The sequence below is a fragment of the Aulonocara stuartgranti genome (genome assembly GCF_965226115.1).
Source record: "Aulonocara stuartgranti genome assembly, chromosome: 4".
NCBI classification, from domain to species: Eukaryota; Metazoa; Chordata; class Actinopteri; order Cichliformes; family Cichlidae; genus Aulonocara; species Aulonocara stuartgranti.
Window position 1 is genome coordinate 15,827,102 of NC_138942.1, and position 23,978 is coordinate 15,851,079.

The window sequence follows — 23,978 nt, forward strand, 5'->3', positions numbered from 1 at the left end:
AGCATTTTAGGGCCAACCCCCCTCCCCGACTCGGTTTATTTTCTATGCATTGCATCGTTTCAGTATATTTTCGCTGTGTCGGACTTGTTTACACCGGAAGTCACGTGAGCACACCTACCGGTGACTCCATGGCAACCGCTTGAGTTAACATAGATAATGGCAGAGATCATCTGTACTAAGAAATAATTTTTGCAGAAAATGTGTGAAGGTACGGCCTGATCTGTTTGTCCCTGTGGTGAAACAGAAAAACAAAGGTTCACGTGTTCACTGTGTCTTTGTAGAGTTTGAGGCCGAACAGCACAGCGGTCCCAGCCCTGCGTGGACAAAGGCCAGCTCTGTGAGCACCCAGCTCTCCCGGCACAGCGTAAGTACACGCAGACGACGTGATGTGTGCAAATACAAATCTGTGGGATTTAATCTGGATCCTGTGTCAGCCTCGTTTGAGATAACTGGGCCAGCTGGGTATTCAAATGCATTCTCCGTCATGCGCAAAACCCTAACACATACATGTGATGTGTAAATTACAGCTGCCCTGAGACAAAATGTGAACCTAACTGATGGGGATTTATAAATGAAGGAAATTGCCTTCCCGGGTTTCCTCCGTGGCGTGAGCGATAAGCAGAGTTCTGTCCTTTCCTTCTAAGATTCCTAATTATTTAAAGTAACACTCAGGTATGCCATTCAGCTGGGTTAGTTACGACGTCGGGAGCAGCTTGGGAGAACAAGGAAACACAGACTGCTTCAGGTTGTCTTCCCAAATCGACTCAAAGGTTTATTTGATACACAGCAGTTTATATAGATGAAAAAAGGTTCGTGTGTCAGCTTTCCCAGTTCAAACCGGTACAGACCAAATAAGGAAACGTCTTCCTGCCTTGTGAACAAAGAAGTATCCTGTGTGTAGTTTATCAGCTCAGCTACAATTTATGATCATCCCAGCAAAATACACTCCTAGACATAGAATACAGAGTTCTTTCATCAGTGAATTCTGAAACAAACCACCTAGCCTTTAACGAGCCTTTTCCAGGAGATAAAGAAAAAGGGAGGATGGGAGTAAGGAAGTGGTCTCATCTCTGTGGTGTTTTCGACCTTGGGGTACCAGCTTGTGAGTCCTACACATTAATTCTTGGGTCACAGAGAAAGAGAAAAACAACTAGTAGTTGGGCCTTATTGAGTAACAGTTTTCCTGTATAAAACAATATCCTGTAAATGCTACTATGGTATCAAAATACCTAACAATAAATATTGCTTGAAGTGCAAAATAGCTCCTCCATTTTTATATGGTTTATAACAGAAAACTATAAAATAAATTATTTTTTAAACTATTTTTGAAGTCTAAATTGTTCATGAAAGTTGAATGATTGCTTTGGTTAGGTACTTATGGATGAGCCCGATGTTTGCTGTGCTCTCCCTGGATACTCTGCATTAGAAGGACCTCATCCTTCACGGCAGAATCGCCCCCCAACTGCTGAAACTACACCTTTTCCCCAAGTCCCTGAAAGTAAGATACATAGCTGCTCTCCCTGTAATGTGAAACTGTAAGTATTAATACATATTTGCCATCATTATAATTCTGTCTTTAAAATGTTGTGCTTGTGTCAGATCCTGTCACGCGTTTCTTGGAGAAGAAAGTGTTTCCAGTGTTGGTACCTGGACTGGAGGCTTTGCTAAGAGAAGCCCAGAAAAATGGCTGCTTTAAGGTCTAAGTGTCTTTAATAAAAATCAATTGTAATCCTACAATTGGACCTCTGAGAAATCAGAAATTAATCAAGGATAAAAATCAACCACTAAAATATTTTTTTTTCTGTTCAGGAAGTAAATAACCATAATTTGACATCTTAATCAAAAGCTAATAATTAATTTTATTGGTTTTTTTCTGCTTTTCTTTAGGAAAATGGTAAATTTGAAAGTTCACGGATAACAACAATAATATTTTAATATTTAAGAGTAATTAGTTTAGTGCATCTGTGCCATGAACCTGACATTGGGCGGTAGTCTGATCAATTTAAATGCTGTACAGGAATAATTAGCCAGTAGAGGGATCTAAAAAACAATTCAGTGCTTACAGACACCAAAATGGGAGCTTTGTTGTTTTAACGCTTGTACATTTTGCTGCTTTATAGTCAAGGGAGATGCTGAATATAGGGCAGTCTCTTTTTTATTTCAGAGGAAAATAACAGCGTTTAACCCATGTGACTTTCTGACTGAGTGGCTCTACAAGTAAGAGTCCTCCTACACACACCTCACTCTGCACTCTGTAGTACTACCCTCACCTCACCACATAGATTCTCTCTGATGTCACATTGAAAGTGCTGTGTATGTGAAACACTGCACGTTTCACGTTTTTCATCCTTCCTCAGCCATAACCCTCGCAGGAGTGGACAGGAACCAGTGAGCTTTCATGACATCCCCTTTGTCAAGGACTGGCTTGGGATGCAGTGAGTATCTCTTCAGTTTGCACACCATGGTTATTATAGCTAACAAAGACAAAACTAAAACTGGGTGTGAAAAAACATTTTAGTAAACGAGAATAAAATAAAAATGCTAGGAGTTGCAAAACTGACTAAAATAGAATAAACATTTCAAGGGAATATTCTTAGCTTTAGTATTTGTAAAATAACGTGAAATTTTCATAACATGTACTGAAGTTATTGTACAAAAACATACAGTGTACAGTTTTTAATCCAGTGTCTGTAGCAGAGGTGTCCAACATAAGGCCCGAGGGCCAGAATCAGCCCTCCAAAGACTTCAATCTGGCCCAATGGGCAATTCTAGAAAATGTGAAGGTGAGCATAAATTTAGGACTTTTAATTCTATCTTCCAACGTTTTGCAGCATGATAAAGAGCTCCCCCATGGCCAATCTTACAACACCACGTTTCACTGGTTTGGCCCACTTTAAAATCAAAGTGGGATGTAATGGGCCCACGATGTAAAATATGTTTGACATCTATGGTTTATAGCACAAAGCAACTATAAGCTATGACACACACACACACAAACTCCATGTACGCTCTCCTTTCTTGTCTCATCACTCTTTCTTTTCCATTTCCTTCCATCCTCCAGTCCCAGGCCGCCCACTCCTCTGTTTCTGCGGCTCACTGAGTGCGAGGCTGCTCTGCTCATCCAGGCTTTCTGGAGAGGATACAAGGTATGTTGGACATGACTGGAAGCTGAGTGCTTTTTACAGGCTTTCTGTCCCAACATTTATAAAAAGGGCTGGGGTTTGCAGAATGACAGGTCTGAAAAGCACCAAAAAGTGTGAAAAAATAAACAGGAAACCTAAACTTTAAGAACTGAGGGACGTTTTATGGAATGAAGAGGTTGCATTGCATAGTCTTGGATGCATTTTACATTTCACTGACACACAACTTTAGCTTTGCCTCCTTGACCAACTTCACAAACTCATCAAAGAATTCACAGTGTGGACATAAGATAACATTTTGAAGAAGAAAGTGTGTAGGAGTCCGGCAATCATCCCACAAGAGCACAGCGACCCTGTGTGTGTGCGTGTCTGTTAGGCTACAATAGGCTCCCGCTAAGCGTGCATCGGCCAACAGTCTTGTTGTTGTCAGTCTTGTTGTATAATCCCATCCCCTTAAAGAGCCCCCTCTTCCACAGGGGCTGCAGTTTCATTTAGCAGCTTGATTATGTCATCAGTGATGCCAGGCTTTAAATCCCTCCTGTGTGGGTGTTGTGGTCTGAAGCACTCTGTGCTGTGATATAAATAGATATGCACAGACACTTCCAGAGGCAAACAGCAGCATCTCTCTCTGTCACTCTTTCTCCCTCACACACACGCACGCACGCACGCACACACACACAGATAAACGCCAGCTCCTGTGGTGTAAGGATAAGCAAGGGTCATGTTTTGTTTGTCTTGACAGAACCTCTTCTTTTGTGCGTTTCTTATCCGAAGTGCTTGTGGGAGGATTCAGCCTTAGTGTGGCTGCACAAACCACTGAGAGGAAAAGATGCCAGCTGCACCGACGTGGACGATTGCATTACATTTGAATGATTTGAAAATGTTCTTGCACATGTGGGCCTGAAGATAAAAGTGTGGATGCGGGCATAAAAAAAGATGGATCGAATGTGTGTCGTGAACTGCTGGGGCACCAGCAGAGGGCAGCACTCCCTCTTATTTGCCTTTTTTATTTTCTCCATGAACAACAAAATATAATTGATCTCTGCCCACATGTGGTGGCAGCAGTGAGCCAGCTGTCTGTCACTCCTTGCTGTATGTTTACCCTGAAATAAGAGGTTCAGCAGGGCCACTGATAGGACTGCAGCTGAACACCCCAAGGGATTCAGGGAAAGAGAGAGAGAGAGTGGGTAGAGACAGAGTGAGGGAATGGGAGGATTATGAGGAAGGATGATGGTTGGTCTATGTTTGGAACACTTTCGCATGGATGGCAAACGGGAGGAAAGAGGCGAGCTGATGTTGCAAAGTGGTGTCAGAGTAGGAAGATGCAGTTCTTCTAGGGGGTGGGAAAAGGGAGAGAGATGCAGCACAATCAGGGTCTGCAGCTGAGCGTTGGCCTCTTGGAAGACGCCTCTAGGATCATGACTTATTTAGGCTACATGGAGCGGAGCAGAATTTTTGTTTGGTCCTGACAGGCACTGTAGTGTGTTTCGACTGCTCTCACCTTGACTTGAGAAAAACGGCAGTTAACAGCGGAGTGGGCAGCAGAGGAGGGACGAGCACGTCAGCACAAACCGAGTGAACTGTAAAGCACCAGTGCCTTGTTAAACTTCTACTGGGATCATTAAACATAACTATTACAGAATTATTCTTACACCAGCGTGCAATCAAGATGTCGTAGCTCACAAATCTAATTTCTAAGTAAAGAATTCCAAGGAATGTTTCACTCAAATCTGCCTCTCTGTCTGATTTTATGTGCTTGAGGATAGTTTATTAGAGCATAATAGGATTGTGGGATTTTCCTGTAATATATAGTCAGTATAAGATCAGTGCACTCTGTTCACTTCACCCCCATCTGCCTCCACACGCACCCCATTCCCCCCCTCACACTTACACCCTCGGCTGTTATATAACCAGCTTGACGCAGCGCTGACTGCAGAGGGTGTGTGTGTGTGTGCGTGTGTGCGTGAGTGAGTGTTCTGGTAAGAAAGACAGACAGACTGAAGACTAGGAAGGGGCATGAGAGTATTTTTGTAGAGTGGAATTTTATCCCTCTATTATTAATCTCTTTCATCAAAACGCTGAGGGCTGAAGCAGAGCAGTGCTGGAGCGCACACAGACGCACACACAAACACACATAGACACAGATGCAAACTCATGACCCAGACAGTGCGTTTGTCTTTTGTTTCACTCACGTATAACTGTTAAGAGCTCCTAGGTCTAAACATATTATATAATCTTCTTTACACCGTGTACCTTAACCTAACTATAATCCATTCATCCATGCCTGCTACTCTAATGCACACTGATGTGCAAGCATGGACACATACACAGTCTCCTCTGATCACTAAGACTTCTCAGGATTATTCAGCTGAGCTAGAGTAGTGTGGCTGTAGTGTAATAAATTCTAATTGCAATTAGACTGTCAATATTAGTGGGTTGTGGTCTGGTAGCTTTGCCCTTTATCATCATCACTGCCATTTCCACTGGCTCCAGTTGCAGATTTATTTATGTGGCTGGCCTTATCTCAGCTGCAGCGCACCTTTTATCTGACTGGGAAAAAAAAAAATCAAACCTAAGTCAGTTTTTTGGGGGGAGGGGGAGGGTCCTTTTTCTGTAGTGAAAACTTGAAACAAATACCATCAGTTGATTTCCACTGGAGAGTTTGGTAGATGAAAAGTCTGATACAACCACACACAGTATAAAACAAGGATGTAGCCACCGTGACATCACCTGTCCTATTTTGAAACTTCGAAGTGTTTTCATTGTCATGATTTTGTTGTTTTGAAACCAGATGTGATAAGCATTGGCCAGAGCTGACCGTGAAATTCGGCATTCATTGGCTAACTAATTGCCAGCCCTATCCTGTTACCCAATGTGCACCTCCTGGATAAATCTGGTTTTGTGACACTTAGAATGGCTAAAATGTAAAAAGTAAACTTGATGTTTTCTAGTGAAGGGTGATGTAAGGCAGTTAGTTAGCTAGCTGCAACCAGCCAGAATACTTCTAGCTTTGTCCAGTCCAAGACAGCGTTGGTGTCATTATGCAGTGTATACACTGTACCACGTATATGACATATAGTAGGCTTTATACAACTTTGCAACCAAACAGTGAAAAACGTTCTTTCTTGTGCATGTTTCAACAATGTTTGATGATGTCATCTTAAAAACTTTTTTAAAAGGCTCATACATCTTCTTTCTCACTGATACTCCCTTTTTTTACATTCCTCATGCATTAATTTTTGTCTGCTTCCAGAATGTGTCGTTTTTCCTACTCTACTTTTCCTCTCCTATCTGTCACCTCTATCCCCAGCCGGCAGCTGGTCGTGGTCGATGGCTGCCACTTCCTGAGCCTGGTTCTGCCTGAGGTCTCTGCTTGTGAAAATGGAGTGCTACTTTTCAAAAGTGTTTTCTCTCTATTTCTCTCTTGGGTCTTGACATTTTTATACAAAGTGCTTTGAGGTGACTGTTGTTGTAAATTGGCACCACATAAGTAGAATTAATTCAACAGAATAGCAAAAATCTTGGGTTTCATCGGCCTTCTTTCTCATAGGCCTTTTAATAGACCTTTCCTTCCTTCTTGTACTGCAGCTTCAGATATTAAGAAATGGGGCACTTGCTGAGTTGTATTCCTCCTGACATAAACGAATAGAGCTGGTTGAAAGAAACACACACACACACACACACACACACACACACACACACACACACACACACACACACACACACACACTTGCCCCTCCCCAGAGTACTGCATAGTCAACAGTAGAAGTAGGTCTATGATTCCAGTTCAATGGTCCAAGGGCAGCAATAGATGAATGGTTTTAAATGTGGTTCGCTGTTAAGTCAATTTGATGTACCACGTGCAGTGACACTCATGCAGAAGATATGTCTCAGGCTTGGTCCTTGCTTACCCTCCTGTAAATGGGCTGATGTCTCATATTTTCACTTGTGCATTTATCTGTGCCTACATTTGTCTTAGTTCTTATTTAAATGTAAGTATTTTTTACCTTTAGGACAGTAGGGTGGCAGTGCAACTGCTTATTGTGACTCAGTCTACAGGGGCATGAATACAGGCCACAGGTCACTGGGCTGGTTAAGCCTTGAAGGAAGCTGTGGTGAACACAAAGATGATGGATGGGTGGAGTGTGAAGGGAAAATAAAGCAGACTGTGGCTGTGTCTTTATGCACTTGGTCGTGCAGCCACTTCCCCGGGTGAGGAGCTCAGTCTCACAGTCAGCTTTACACTGGAAAGGAATGCAGCTTGAAAGGCTGAGTTACGAGACTGCAACGTGTGCGTGCACACCATAATGTTGTATGCAATTGTGGATAATGTGGTGTGTGATAACAGTGGCCCTTGCAGTGTCTCGGTAATTTTTCTAATCACTCTAATCCCAGCCTTCATGCAAACATACAGCATGAGAGGACTGAGTCACATGCACACAAAACCAGGCTCTGCCACGTGAGCAGTGCATCAGCACGTATGATTATATCAAGAAGATAATGCGTTAGCGAAGTTTCACTAAGAATTCAAATGAGTATAAATAACTGTGAAAAACGATGAAGTTGAGATGCATATATTCTAACACGCAGTACAAGTAAAACGTCAACATTCTTAACCAGGCTTCGTGCCCAGGGTCAAAATAACTTAGCCCTGCAAATCAGCTGTGCTGATGCACACAGACAGGCTTCAGAAAACTCAGGCGCACACACACACACACACACATACAACTCAGCCCTTTGTCTCCTGCTGTCATACACAAGCTGTCAGCATCCTGCAGAAAGCTAGTGTATTCATAAAGTCAGCTTTCCAAGAACTGACTTTGATTTTTGCTCCATTTCCATCATTTCGGAGAAGCTGACAGCATCAGAAGCAGAAAGGGAGAATACAAGATTTATGGAGGACATCAGTGAAGAGTGACAGAGAAGAAATGGCACACAGACACAAATAAAGCACACAAGCGATGGTGAGCAAACACAACAGACTTAACCACCCCTCCTCCCTCTGACCCTCACCCCTCATTTCCATTTCTATGGTTTGCTCCCATCAGCAGAGAGGCTGCTGCAGCACTGTGACACCCCGTGAATGAACTATTGGAGCGCTCTAGTTTTACCCATTCCTAAACCTATCACCAGGCTTATATAACAGACCCACTTTTGTACAATAGCAACACTTTTGTTGCCACATAACCAGGCACTTAGGAGAAAGTTGGGGTTGAATGGAGCAGAGTGAAAGGAGACTGGTGAGAAGAGAGGTGGGAGAGAATTCAGAGTGAAGAGAGGTGGATGGAGAGGGAAGAAATACTGATGTGTTGGGGAATCAAGGGAGAGTAATGTGTTAGTATGAAAGACAGTATCTGAGGAGAGATCTACCACCCAGGGAAGAAAGAAGCCTGTCAGAGATAGTTGAGTACAAAGAGCATAGAGGAAAGAAAAAGGAGGAGTAGGAGGACTAGTTAGTGGGAGAAGAATAGAAGGAGGAGGGATAAATATGAACAGGAGGTGAAGCCCTTTACAGATATTTTATTCACATTTGCAACATCAAACTTGCTCGGTAATCTTTCAGGAAGTCCTGCAGCCCACATACACACACACACACACACACACACACACAAAACCAAACACAACAGCTGCAGTAGTTTCATCCAAGAACAGAAGCATAATTCATACAGCCTGGATTAGGCTGAATCAGGGTTCCTGTGAATCCTTAGAAGCTCTTCATTAATCTCATAGTAAGGCCTAACATTTTAAAATGCATTAAAATTAATTAATTAATTAAATTTAAAATAGGAAATAGGATTTTATCACTTGCTTGGCTTATTGTTTTCATTTATTTTTGCAGCATGGTGTAGGCAAGATGTGTAAGTTGCAGTATGTGTTTCAACCACAGTGCAATCAGTATTACTGGACCACATATTTGCATGGAGATCTGACCAAATGGCTTACATAAGCAGGTTTTGGCACAATTGATGGAGCCATGAATTCTGCTCTGTACCAGAAAATCCTGAAGTAGAATGTCCGGAGTGGCCTAGTCAACGTCCAGAGTTGAATCTGATTGAGATGCTTTGGCATGACTTTAAACAGGCCGTTCATAAAAACCCTCCAATTTGGCTGAATTAAAACAATTCCGTAAAGAAAAGTGGGCCAAAATTCCTCCACAGTGAAAAAGACTCTTTGCCAGTTATCGCAAAAGTGTGACTGTAGTTCTTGCTGCCAAGTGTGGCACAACTAGTTTAAGGAGTGACTTTTTCACAAAAATTCAGGTAGGTTTGGATATTTTTTTCCAATAATAAATGAAATAATCATTTAAAAAGAACATTTATTTACTTAACCCTCCCTGGAAATGTTCTTAATGTTAGTAACTAAAGCATAACAGACTTTCTAAATAACCTTCTTTAAACAGTCCTAACAGCTTACTAACACTGATTAGCTTGTGGCTCAATTAAGTTATTGATGATGTTTGCTCATGTGAATTTATGCATGTGCGCCCTTTGCACGTGTCCTGTGATTGTTATAGATCAGGGCACAGCCAGATGTTCAGGAGATGCGCCAGTGGCAGAAAAAACTGAGAGAGACCCGTGACATTGGCAAAACTGTCAAGCAGTTCTGGGCGAAACAAGAGAGACGAGGTAAGCCCACATACGCTTACACACACACTCACATGATATCACTGAATGCCAGCCCTCAGGCTTGCTAGTAGCATTATATCTACTACTATCAAATTCTCTTCAGTGCCTGACAAAAGCTGCTGATATTCATACAAAGGTACTAGACTGCATAGAAATCAGTCCATACAATATTCAGATTTACAAAAATAAATACGCATACAGTGCGGTGTGTCAGCCTGTGCACAAATAGAGTTTCACACATATAAACGGCTGCAGAGATATTCACGCCAACAGGGCTTTGATTTTTAAAGCTGAAAGACGAGGATTCTGGGAGCGGTGACACACAGAGAGAATGAGGGCAGTGACGGAGAAAGAGAAGCAGACATGGGGAGAAAGTAAGTAATTGAGAGAGAAGATTGCAAATGAAAAAGAGAAAGAAAATGTCTTGAGGGCTCAGGCTACGCTTGTGTGACAGCGACGGCAGATGATGGGGGGGGGGGATTCATGTGTGGAAAGAGCGGAGTAACAGAGTGTAGAGGGGAAGGGGATGAAGTCTGAGACGAGGGTAAAGTGATGTGTACGTCTTTGCCTGTGGCGAGTGTGTGTGTCTATGTGTGCACTGTGCACATATGAAGGACAGGGAAGAGCAGCTGAGAATGCAGACCCATGTCCACTGTGACTGACAAGCATTAGAGTTAAAGGATGATGACTACACGTTGTCTTTGGAAGCTTGCATAAGAACAGAGTGGTACACTGTACATGCACTTTCTTAAATCCAAGTAGGCTTGCAGGGAAAAAAACACGACTGTTGCAAAGTTCAGCAAAAGAAATTTATTTGTACTAATAAAGAATAGAGAAAAAAAAACAAGCACACAAACAGGATTTTCTGTGGGGGCTTCATAAGAAGCCAAAGAACTTTGGAGAACCTCCAACTTTTTTCTTCTAACATCACCATACCCTTGATACCTTTGGCTAGTATAATGAAATTCTTATCATCTTTGTGCTTTGTACAAATTAGCATACTGAGCTAAATTCACTGATATAGTCACCAATGAGGATGCCACAATACCAATACAGATACCCAATTTGATACCAAAACAAACTGAGTATACAGTGGACTCAAACAACAACTCCTTTATCAAAAAGTCATTTTAAATAGATGATATGGTCGAGTGTTTATTTCAAATTTTAATGCTGTATTTTTTTTGACAGGACATAGACTGAAATGTCAGGATGGTTGCAGAGTAACCTACTAACATTCCTATGAGGTATAACATGTACCATTTTAAGTAAATCTTAGCTCATTTTGAATTTCATGACAGCAACACATCTTAAAAAATTGGCGATGTTGGGGAAAAAAGACTGGAAAAGGAAGCTGTGCTAAACAAAAACAGCTGGAGGAACATTTTGCAACTAATTAGGTTAATTGGCAGCAGGTCAGTAACAGGAGTGGGTCTAAAAAGAACATATTAGAGAGGCAGAGGTTCTCAGAAGTAAAGTTGGGCAGAGGTTTACCAAAAACTGTTTCTACAAATTGTGGACCAATTTTAGAATAATGTTCCTAAATGTAAAATTGTAAAGACTTCAATCAAGAGAAATCTCCGTGTACAAGGGACAAGGCTGAAAACCAGCATTGGATGCCTGTGATCTTCAGGTCACCCAGGCATTAAAAACAGGCATGATTCTTTGATGGACATGAAAGAAACATTAAAGCTCCATCATCAAAAAAAGGAAGCCACATATGAACATGACCCAACAATGCTGCTGTCATCTTTGGACCAAAGCTCATTTAAAATGGACTGAGAAAAAATGGAAAACTGCTCTGTGGTCAGACAAACTGAAATTGGACATTTATTTTGGAACATGGCGCATCCCGTGAACTAAAGATGAGAGGGACCACCCGGCTTAAGACCAGTGCTAAGTTCAAAAACCTGCATCTCTGATGGCATGGGGGTCCCATCAGTGTATATGGAATTGACAGCTGGCACATTTGGAAAGGCACCATCAATACTAAACGGTATATACAGGTTTTAGAGCAACACATTCTCCCATTGCATATTTCAGCAAAACAATGCCAAACCACATACTGCCTCTATAACAGCACTGTGCCAGCACTGTAGTAGAAGAAACACGGCCTGCCTGCAGTGCAGACCCAGACCTTTCTTACAAACAACTGGGGGCAGACCACTAAATGCACCATCATCCATGTGTAGCTTTTGCTGTCCTCACTTCATCTTCTTCAGAATGTGAGCATAGCTAAAAACACCTTTAGGTGCATCCTGCCCCTGCTGATTCCAGAAGTTACTAAAAATGCAAATCAAGTCACATTTTTTTGAATATGCATCAAACAGCAGAGCAGCAATGGTGGCACAATGATCAGAATTCTAGCCTCACAGCAAAAAGGTTCTTGGTTTGAATCTGCAATCTGGTTGGGGTGTTGCATGCAGAGTTGCATGTTCTGCCTGTGTCTTTGTGGGTTATCTCTGGGTACTCTAGCTTATTCCCACACTCAAAGACATACACACTTAGTGCAGTTAGGTTAATTGGCACTTCCAGATTGAATGTGTGCGAATAGTTGTCTGTCTTTGTGCAGCTAGCGGGGGTAGATTCTTGGTCTTTTTTTAGGGACATTGTATTTATTTTTCCACGCGCCTACTGGAACGCTGTACCATCATGGTGCATCACAACAAGTTAGCAAGTGGACAGAAAAATCAAAACACATGGCAAAGAACAAAAGATGACTAAAAGAAGCTTCTCTCTACTTTGCATTGTTGCAGCTGTCTACTTTTCCAGCGGGTCCACGTAAATGATTTCAAACATTTCGATAATAAGGATACAGAAGGTGCAACTCCTACATGCACAATAGGACTAATGACACAGAAGGAAAGAAATCCGATTACACCGTGCTTACAGCAGACAGCTCAACAGTAATGTTGTCGTATTGTCTCCCCCTTAGGGAACTGATATATTCAACGAGGCAACACTCATCTTCTACCCACAAATAAATAGGGATGGATGTGTGTCAACATCACACTGTTTGGAGCAATACTGGGAATTGTCTTCTTGAATGAATCCATAAATAATTACAATCTCTACATTTTACTCTGTTTGGTGCTCTAATCGGTGTAATTGCCTGATAATTTACTGCACTTTGTGGTGAACTTTTTATAGATGGGAGGATAAAAATAACCGCCAGATGTAAGCTTTGTAAAATAATAATATATGATAATAATATATGAAAATAGTTTTTAAAAAAGAAACCCTCAAGAAGCAATTACATCTATATTTAATCTATTCTGCTCTTCGCATTTAACCCAGATACAGGAGCATTCATACACTGAGGCGTGCTTCAGCCCATCTGACGGGGGTGTGGCGGTGTGTCATGATAAACACACACACCCTCTAATAACGCTAGTCATGGTAGTGTTTCAGTTTTTGTCGCTCAGAAACAAAGAACAGTGGCATCATGAGCACAGGTTGTTTCCACAGACGCATTCCACACAACAAAGGCGCTCTCTGCGGCCGACGAACATTCTTCCACGGGCGTGTGACAGCCATGCCACACTGCCACTGCTAACCGCCGCCGCTGCTGCTACTGCTGACCTGACATTCTAGCTGGGGGCCTGGGGATGGGTGTGCATGCGTAAGAGAGTGCATGAGCGTCTGTCCAGACTGTCGGCCTGCATGGAAACCATTTTCCAACCTTTTCAACTGAGTCTACAATGGATGAAAATAGGAGAGAACAAAAAAGACAGAAAGTGACAGAAGTTGCAGTTTGTTTGCCGGCTTCTTCTGTTTTTGTTTTTTGGATGTTATAGAAGTCGCCTTCCTGCACTGTGACACATAAATGACCCATGTTTGGTGCACTTGCAGAGTTAAAAAGAGAGCGAGAAATAATTTAGGGAAGCTCCCCTTCCAACTGTACGCTCATTCTTTAAGTCCCACAACAGCTGTGCTCATCTCATTTGACCCGAGAAAGCCGGCGTACAATACCTCCTCTGCCGCTTCATAGTCTGAAATCAGAATTAGTCAGAGATGGAGAGAAAAACAATGAGGCAAAGAGCAAAGAACATGCACACACTGATATGTCAAAAGGTCACATCGCACTAGACAGGTGCAGCTCTCAGCAGTTCATGAATCACCTCGACTGTCCTTGACTGGTGCTTGTTTACCGTCAGTTTAAGCCCTGTTAAAACAGCTTGTGACATCACGTGGTTGGTGACATTGTTTTGAATAGATCAACATGAAATGAAGTAGCAACAGAAATCTGTTAATTGTTTTGGCCTTCTCCCTTGTTTTGTTTTGTTTGGTTTGGTTTTCTTCACCCGCCATGCCAAACTACAGCTTTTTAAAAGATAAGTCATGGGATCTGAATCAGGGAAATGATTCTCAGATGATAAAACAAAAAAAATACTGAAGGGCTCCATCACTGCATATTTGGATTCTCTATATGTACGGATGCATTTTGAAATCTTAAAAAAAAAAAAAAGTTATTTTTTTTCCAAAACCGCAATTCCATCACACTTTTTCAATAATTAGCTTGTAAATAAAACAGTTCAATTCAATTCCATTTTATTTATACAGCACCGAATCACAGTGTCACCTCAAAGCACCTCAAAGCACTTTCTATTGTAAGGTAGACCCTACAATAATACTACAGAGAAAACCCCAACAATCATATGATCCTCTATGTGCAGGCTCTTTGGTGACAGTGGGAAGGAAAAACTCCCTTTTAACAGGAAGAACCAGGCTCAGGGAGGGGTGGCCATCTGCCATGACCGGTTGGAGTGAGGGGCAAACGATACCGTAATTTGCACTCCATGACAGCCTCTTGGGTAGCACTTGATAATAATGTCATACTATTAGGCATTAGTAAGGTATTAGCGAGTGCTTAATTCATCATTTATATATCATTAGTCCTCCTTAGTTTGACATTTATAAATACAGATGTGTTTATCCATCTGTTACTCTTACACTGTGTACAGCTATCACTGCTAGTAATTATCCTAATTTTAGTCATAATGATATATCTATATTTATAAATGGCATACTGAAGAGTAGTAATGCTATATAAATGATAAATTAAGCAACTACACATACCTTACTAATACGTTAATAATGCTTCATAGCATTATTTGTTATAAAGTGATACCGGCTTTTGTTTTTCATAGATATGCTTACTTTAACAGTGTCAAAGCTGTCACTCTTTACTGACTGATAACAACAATAGCAGCAGCAGAGGCAACCAGAGTAGCGTTGTAGCTGTGAAAGTGAGAAAGTGTCAGCACTTGTCTCAGTCATGTTCTGTTCATAATTTTTCAAGTTATTCTGCTTAAAAAACTGCACTTGAAAAGAACTCGCTTGATATCATTAAAACCTTTATGCAAGGAACAGATAATTCTGCTAAATTCTTTAAAGGCTAACACATTCAAGATTTTTTAACCTGTTATTTAAATGAGCTAATCTGTCAAATTCCTAAAAGATTGTAAGGATCTTTTTTTGCCTGGAAAACATATCCGAACATCTCTTGTTTGTCTCCAGTGGGTTCGGCTATGACAGATCTTCCAGAAAGCCCCCAGCCTGGAAACAATGTGTCCATCCAGGTGGTTTCCCCCACTCCCCAGAGCACCGCGGTCCACTCACCCACCACCCATATGAGCCCACAGCCTGGTGAGTGGCTCAGACCCAGCCTGCACGTCAAGGAAGAAGTAGCCTCTACATGTCTGACTAATTTCCTGTCTGTGTCCAACAAACTAATCGCAGGGTCTCCATCGTTACTAGGAACTCACAACCTGAGCTACCCTGGTGGGACTTGGTAACTGGAATCATTAGCCTTGTGTAAAAGCTTTTTTTCTGCTGTTTAAACACTATTAAACTCTGTTAGGCTGATGTCAAATTGACCTAAAGTGATCAGTCAAACAAGCCCTGTTTAAGGAAAAAAAAGAAAAGAATAAAAAAGATGCCTGTAACCAATTTGATATGGCCAGGCCAGGATTTATGGTCTGAGATCCGTGTCTAATTAGTTTATTGCTTTCATTGCCTTTTTGATGGATCACTTCCCTTCACGAGTCTCACCCAGCCAATGAACACCATATAGCACGGTTCACATATTATACTGTCAGGAGTGAAACCTCTTGTAACGGGCGTCATAATTTCTCTCTCCGCACCTCTGGATGACAGCTCAGTGGAAGATAACCATATTTCCTTGATCTGTCCTTTCCTCTTTCCTTAGCAATAGACATCACTCCACAAAAGAGGTCATAGCATTTCCATTCAAGCCAGAAATTGAGGCCAGAGTCAAAGGTGGCTCGGCACACGGCACACCGCTTTATATCCTGTTTATCAGGAAAGGAAATGACATGTCAGACAGCTGAGAATAAAAGAGAATTGGAAAAACATCACTTAGATCACTGGTTTGTATTTGGCAACTATCTGACAAAAAAACAATAATCTCTAATATTATGCTTAGATTTTTATTACATTAAAGGGTTAAAGTAAATTTGCCCTGTATAACAATACATATGAGAATATGTGCATATATATGTATAGTTATATAATAACACAGCTGAGGAGATTAAAAAATAAAACCCTGTTAATCAGTAAGTCACTTAACATTTCTGCCACAGAAACATGGGATGGCTTGGCTACTCATTACACGCACAACATGAAATAACGCCATAAAAATAGATGTATGAGGTGTATTTAACTTTTGTTTATTCTTACTTAGTAGGAGTATTTTCCTACTGCTGTTTTGGTCTTCTGCCTAATGTGTCGAATAGGCGCACATTTTGCATCATCCCCATTGAGTCTGCCACCTTCAGCTGTTTGTTTTTCTAGCTGTTGGCATTCAAATATTTATCTTGAATCAGCCTCAGAAATCATGAAATTTGATTTGCAAAAATTAAAAGACTGCTGCTCAAGTGACTCTACAGTTCTTCTTCCTGTAAGACTGTCCGGGTTATAGCTGTTTTCTCTTGACTATGGGTGTCAATTAAAGTGAAAGAATAAAGTGCACTCCTGGCATTTTTCCATCTCGCCACAAACCCAGCGTACCTGAGAGGGTACTGATGGTTGATCTTCTGTTTCATGATGAACTGCTTCTTAACCAAGTGAAGCATACCACCTCAGAGTGAGTCATGGGGAGGGTCATGTATCTCCCTTTGCAGGTATGTGGATGCCTGGAAGACAGCTGCCACTGGGTGAGGAGATAAAACGGCCCATTTAATTCTGGGGACATCTGATAGAGGAGCCAGCTCCATGAAGTCTGGCAGAACTGTACCCAACTGAAACCCGATCACACAGCAGCAGAAGGTAGTGTCGGTATCAAGCTGTCAGAGCATAGACAAATAACAACTGGTTCTGGGTTGTGATTCCAGGCTGATGTGTTAGTTAAAACTTTGTTTACACATTTAAAATGTAAAAACAAAAAGATCTTATGAATGCACTGAATGTATTAAAGAAGCCTATGTCAGACAGACAAATACCCAGAACATGTAGCCCAAAGTTAAACTACAGACTCATATTTCCATCTTTATCATCAAAGGACAAAGTAGGCATTTATGAAAATGCAATACTGTGCAAAAGACTTGAGCCATCCCTCATTTCTTTATATTTTGCTGGGAAAATGGGAAGTAGATTATATGATTTTATTGAAATCTGTGCAGGATAGGGGTGAGCATGAAAGTCAGTGTTTTATAAAACCCCCTTTATTCTTCAACACATTGAAGATGTGAAGATGACCCCACACTGCTTCAACAAAGTTGTTCTGGAGAGGCTAATCCATGACGGACTGTGTTCCACAATGCTTTTCTATTTGTATGGTTTTACTGCACTGGCATTGTGTTTGGGATCATTGTCATGCTAAAAAATGTAGCTGCTGCCAATCAGATGCTTTCCACATAGCATTGCATTGTAGCTCAAAATCTGATGGAACTTTATTTTTCTGATGAGGCTTTGGTGAATGGTAGATGGATCAAGGGTCAGATGCATTGCTCACATGGGAGGTATTTGCTGGATTTTTTCCTATCCACTCCAGTTTTCTCATTTTTTTGAGGACACACTGCAAACTACTGGGATATGCCAAATGTTCAGCTAACAGCTCTTTGTAAGTCATCTTGTTGGTTGAGAAATAATATTTTATGCCAGTCAAACTGTGTTGTCTTTGCAATTTTTTTCTAGATTCAAGTAAAGAAATTTAAACTAATTATGTGTTTTTGCAATAGTAACAAAGTGCCTAAAGATGCCTAAAGAAATTGTAAAAGAATTCTTTGTGAAGTTGTCTGTTATGTATAGACAAACCTCTGGTTCATCCTTTGAGTTAGGTGCCTTTTGTAATGCTTAATTACTTGTAGGTTGAGTTAAGTAGCTTAACAAACAAAAACAAACAACAACAAAAAAATTCCTCTGAAAATGGTTAGGTACAAGGACTGGACTACATGAGTGAAAAAGCAACCAGTGTCCAAAGAAGAACTTGGAGAATTATTGCTCAAGACAATTTTAAAATATTACAAGAAAGTAGCTTCCTGGAAGCAAAATGTAAAGAATTCAAGGGGTGATTCAAGAATTTGCTACAGATATTAGTGAACATTTTTTGTCAAGAGTCTGATTGGGTAGTTTATCTGTTAAAGATGGAATCTGTATGCCTATTAGCTTAATTAGCATAAAGACTATGCTAATTCTTTATGCTAGCCTGTCCATGTTCAAAGGTAACAAAAAACATGCTTAAAGCTTACAATTGAACATGTTGCATCTCATTAAATTACTTCACATGAATACGTTTTTGTTCAGGCTAATGGTTTCATCCTTTTTGCGCATGTTTGTGCTAAGCTAAGCTAGGCTAACCAACTGCTTTAGGTTACAGAATGAGAAGCAAAAACATTCAATGACTCAATGGTTTATCTGTATGGACAGAAACGTTGCGAAGGTTTGACAAAAATGGGAAAAGCACATGCAGTTTTTTATTCTTCCATAATACCTGGCTGTTATTGTTACCATGTGTCATCAGGAAAAAAACACAACATCCAATTAAAAGTTAACTACAAATATGACACCTTTATTTAACTTTTTTTGTCCTGAATTGGTTACAGAAACAAGAGAGTTAACTGTTGGTTTTTTTTTTTTTTGTCTTTTTCTAACCAGGGGAATCAAGTTCTATACATAGGCATGCTGCGTCACTGCACAGTCATAGCTGTGAAAACCAATATTACCCCTGTCAGCTGCCCCACTGGAGCAGTCTGAAGGCAAGACAAATCAGGAGAGTACAGGCAAGGACATGTCAACCCCAGGGAGTAAGGGTTTTCAAATGGGCTACCCAGGGACGACAAACTTAACATAGAAGTTGTGTGCAAAATCTCACCACAGTCTATTTGATTTTAAACACAGACAATATCAGTCGGACGATTCTCCTTTTTTTGTACTTTTTTTTTTACCCTCAACTCTTTAAACTAACAGAGGAAGTTATTATTAGGTCCAGTGATGATGGCATTTTGTTCCTTTTGGGGAATCATACTGCTTTGGACCATTTCCCTTTGTTTCTCAAGAACCAGCTCGCACAGACATTAAGTGTGTCATCTGATATACACTGAAAGTATGATTGTTGCCACATGACCTTTTACATAAATAGTTAGTATTCAAAAGTAGGTCTGAGAAAGGTCATATATGTAGAAATGGTGATAAGCATGCACAGATAGGTAGTTGACGAGTGCAAAGTCTACAAAGTCACATCATGTTATTCTTTTTTTTTTATGTACTCCACATAGAGTGAAAACATCACAAGAATTGAAACCTCCCTCCCCCTCAGCTCTGAGTGCTGATACTCAGGAGCTTTGTTTCTTTGCTGCTGACCATCTAAAACCCTGAGGACAGTTCTTCTTGCATGGATATGAGGCTTGTAGCCTGTTTCAGACCAGGCCTGCCCAAACAGAGCCTGGTATAACAGGACAAGCTGTCTTTGGGCATGAAGCTGGCCTGCAAGTAGCAGTCCTATTTTAGAATAGCCAGTGTGTAAGACATAAACATACAGCAGTAGTCAAGGATTGACCCCTTGTCTTTTCTTAGTAAGATCAGGGGCCAGCGCACTGACTATTGGTGGGCTTGAGCCCTGCCTGCTTTGCATTTTCTTTTTTTTTTATAGCTATCCCTAATATATCACAGACTAAGTCATGATTTACTGCATGAAGTGGCAAAATTATCAATAGGCATTGTTGTCTTTTTGAAAATTTGAACATAATCACGTTTGCATCCCCGTAACAGCAAAGTGTGGGAGGTACAACCAACATAAATCCTGATAATTGACAACTCACATTTTTTCCTTAATCAAACAAACAAACAAAAAAATTCAAAATGAAATAAAATAAAATAAAAGCACATCTAGTGTTGGCGAAACATTTCCAAAATGCTATAGTTTAAAAAATACAAGCATAATGTAACAAACAGGCAAATGTATAAACACAAAGCAAACCAGTTAAAAAAAGAAGATAAAATCAGTTTGCAGTGGTCAGTCAGTTCTCCAATGAATCACTGATATCTAAACTCAGCCTACAGTTTAAAAAAAAGGGAAAAAAAGGTAAACAAGCAAGCAAAGCTTTACAGCACTACTATGTACACAGCTCCTCGGGTGAAAGAGAGAGCTGGTGCCATGATGAAGGGAAAGGGCGTGAAACAGAGACTCCAGTGAAACAAGAGTCCTTCTTGGCACAGAGACTTGAGCTATAGCTGTCCACAGAAAGAGTCTGGAGGAGGAGAGGAAGGAGGAGGAGGAGGAAGAGACGCTCCACCAGAAAAAAAGAAAACAGAAATGAAGACAACGACATAGAGAAGAGGAACATGGATACAAACGTACAGACGTGGGAGCCATTTTCTCATACAGATTGGAGGCTGAGTGAAGGAAGTCTCAGAGATTTCACTGTCACACAGACTTCCCTTTGGGGCCGTCTCGTGCTATCTCATTCCTACTCACCGCCACCCTCCTCCTCCTCCTTTTCCATTTGATCCCCCTCTTTCTACCTTGCACTGTTAATCTGATCTTTCTGAGGCTCTAGGATATCTCCAAACACCAGCCACAGCTCTAAATATAGTCTTGTCACTCACAGCTTGACTACTGTATCAATATAAGTGTTATTTTTGTAGTTCCGTGCCTCACTGGAGGGTCGAGGAATATTTAGCACCAGAAATGTACCTGGACTTAGATTTTTTTTTTTCTCCCCTGTCGACACTCGTGAAATCACAACACTCACGTACGCACACACAAACACAAATACAGGAACCGAGAACGGGAGACCATTTCATTTCCTCGCTCCGTTTCTTGCTGATATAAAGTGACAGTTTCTCCTGGCTGCTTCAAAACGCCAGTGGCTCTGGAGATGTGGGTGCGTACAGCTGTCTGACCTCGATTCATTAAGCGGCGCCTCTCCCCCCCTCCCCCCCTCGCCCGGTCATGACTGACGTTCCCTTTGTCCAATCATAATCCGCTCTGCTTTATCGTACATCTAAAAGCGGTTTGTGGGCAGCGCTGTTCAGGTGCAGCTGTGGTCATTGGGGAAACTTCCTTTCCAGTCACAGTTCAGGCTTCAGAGTTTGTGTTTGCAAAGTGTCCATGCAGGTGGGAGGATGGCGGAAGGTGAGAAGAGTTATGTGTTTTATTCACAGATGGTTCTGATCGCAACCCTAACCCTAACAGAGGTGAGAGAGAGGGAGGAGACAGGTCTGGGGTGTTGAGAGTTGTCGGGTGGGGGGTAACAGTCTGGAGAGGAAAGGTTTGCTGGAGTGTTATAGGGACCACACACATACACACACACACTTTCCTCTTATATGCTGTACATTCACACCTACAGAGGCAGGGTTATTTTAGGAGGGCTCTGCTCAACTTGTACAGTTTGCCCATGTGCTCTGTCTACACCTACGGTGTGGAGGGATGGAGGACAGAGCCAAATGTTTCCACTCGAACGCCTTCATTGTGTGGAGCTGCAGAAAAGACATCCTGCCTGACAGAAAGAGAGAGTGAGCAGGAAAAAGCAATCTATTTCACAGTTTTCAGGGATGCCTACAATGTTGTAGTGTCACAGGAGATAATGATACCTAAAAAGGAATACTGCATGTCGGCATTTTCAGATCAGTCTTTTTCTTTTCTTTTTTTGCTACTTTCTTTCATATTTCCACTCTTCTAGAAAACCTTCAGCTCTGTCCTCCATATCCTGCTCTCTCTGAATCTCACACACACTCAAACAGTAGTTGATTGGCACACAGTCAGTGTTAAAGTCTGTACACAGAGTGAAAGGTCGATGTAGGCATCCGTGCTTTTAGTCCAGTCCAGCCAGACAGGGAGGTGGGCCCTTCGTCCTGGACCCCCCTCATTCTCCCTCCTCACCCTCTTCATCTCGTCCTTTTTTTTTCCTTTTTAAATCACACAGCCTCTTTCCAAACCTCTCGCTCACCACAGCTGCCTCCCCGTGTAGGTAGGAGGGGCAGAGGGCACCTGTAGGTGAAAAAGTTACGTTTGTTAACCGTCAGCAGTCGAGAAAGCATCTCATTTTTAGACATGCATGTTAATTCACATGGTTACAGGGTCTGCATACGTTCCATTCACACTTTATGTGGACACCTCTCTGTGTTTTAAAACAAAATGCCTATGTTTTTGCCATTGCAGATGTATTTACACACTAAAACCAGTCTATATGAATTCTCTCTTCAGGCTATCGAGCTGCCACAATCCAGGTAAATTGCAAATATCTTATGCCATTCACAGAATTGAAGCTACTTTGGCTTTTTTGCCCTGTTATTGACCTCTCAAGTGACACAGAGACTACGTCCACACTAGCCCGGATAGATTTGAAAACGGCGTTTTCGTCTGAAAACGCTCCGCGTCCACACTAGCGTTTTCAGTCGTTTTCACAGAGTTGTGCGTCCACATTGAAACGGCAGAAAACTCTAACGTTCCAGTACTGCACATGCATGAAACGCAAGAAGATTCGGCCTGCCTCGTTTCTGTCTGCCGTTTATTTACTTTCGGGCTCGTTGAAACGTCGCGGCAAAATGTCGAGGAAAAGCACCGAGTTTTTTAAATGGACTAACAATGAGGTGGAGTTGTTGCTGCGAGTAACACAAAAGTACAAAGTTGCCAAGCGAGTGAGAATTAAAGAATTTGAAGAAAAGCTATTTGGAGCATGTACAGACCGATATTAATCTGTTTTAGGGCTGTCAAAATTGAGAGCAAACAAAACAACTGCTGTATAATGCACTCCGCTATCTTTGTTTAATTGGTCACATGACTGCATCACATGACTAAAATGCGTCATCGTTTTTGAGTGTCCACACTGCAACAGGACAGCTCCATTTTGAAATGTATGCATTTTTGAGAGGGTTTTGAAAACGCTGCGTTTTTCCTTGGGGAAAACACTGTGTTTTTCCTTGGGGAAAACGCTGAGTTTTTCCTTGGGGAAAATGCTGCGTTTTTCCTTGGGGAAAACGCTGCGTTTTTCCTTGGGGAAAACGCCGTCTCAGTGTGGACGGGAGGCCAAAACGGAGAGAAAACTATGCATTTTCAAACGAAAACGCATTAGTGTGGACGTAGCCAGAGACTAGCTGTACCCTGAAACCTGAGTGGAAAACCTGCAGGCTGTATTCAGGGCTCCAGAAAAGCTAAAAACTGCATTTCTTTTTCTTGTAAATGCATAATTAATATTCCCTATAAAAATGCTATTTAACTCTTCACCCTTTGAAAACCTACTAGGAGTAACCTTTGAAGCTCTTTTATGAACATCTTTCAGGCCTGCTTGTAGAACAAAATGAGTAGGTGCGCATCAGAAGAAGTTAGCTTGTGCAGCTACCCTTAAACCCCCCCAGAAACTGTTCTAATGGTTGTGAAACCACATCTTTAGTGATCTATCCTGAGGTGTCAGAACTAGTCATTAAGGAAACAGGGGACGTCATTGTGGAAAGTGTTAACAAAGATACTGCAGTAAATGATACTGCTCTCTGCCGTAAGGGAACAAATGCAATATTTATCCGTCAAAAAGTATAATGTTTTTATTGATGGAAAATAATGGCTCATATTATTGTATTGCTATTAAATTTTAAAGCCACACGAATCCAATTATAGCAGCTATTATATTTCCCCAAATGCACTGTGGTCAGTTAATAGCCTGGTCTCCAATAATGACCAGCCTCCGGGAAAAAAACAAAGTGCCTGTCATAAAATGTGCATTCCAATTAAAAAAAAAAAAAAATCCAACGGTAC

At 41.4% G+C, this 23,978-nt stretch overlaps 2 protein-coding genes across 2 annotated transcripts in view; one reads left to right on the forward strand and one right to left on the reverse strand.

The window, feature by feature from the left end:
- Positions 1–21,015, forward strand: iqck (IQ motif containing K). The gene is made up of 9 exons (XM_082531371.1): positions 1–208; positions 282–364; positions 1,372–1,498; positions 1,600–1,697; positions 2,165–2,217; positions 2,358–2,435; positions 3,062–3,146; positions 9,655–9,766; positions 15,287–21,015. Exons 1-9 carry the CDS (start codon positions 199–201, stop codon positions 15,562–15,564), a joined length of 924 nt encoding a protein of 307 aa, XP_082387497.1. The 5' UTR covers positions 1–198; the 3' UTR covers positions 15,565–21,015.
- gprc5ba (G protein-coupled receptor, class C, group 5, member Ba) overlaps positions 18,770–23,978 on the reverse strand; it is a 17,284-nt gene continuing 12,075 nt past the window's right edge. Inside the window, exon 4 of the mRNA XM_082531366.1 lies at positions 18,770–22,217. Within this exon, the coding sequence (XP_082387492.1) occupies positions 22,173–22,217 (45 nt within the window). The 3' untranslated portion in view covers positions 18,770–22,172. The remainder of the gene's footprint in view (positions 22,218–23,978) is intronic.

Coding starts and splice junctions, on each gene's coding strand:
- iqck (XM_082531371.1), top strand. Junction 365..1,371: donor CCCAGCTCTCCCGGCACAGC/GTAAGTACACGC, acceptor TGCTTTGGTTAG/GTACTTATGGATGAGCCCGA. Junction 2,218..2,357: donor CTGACTGAGTGGCTCTACAA/GTAAGAGTCCTC, acceptor ATCCTTCCTCAG/CCATAACCCTCGCAGGAGTG.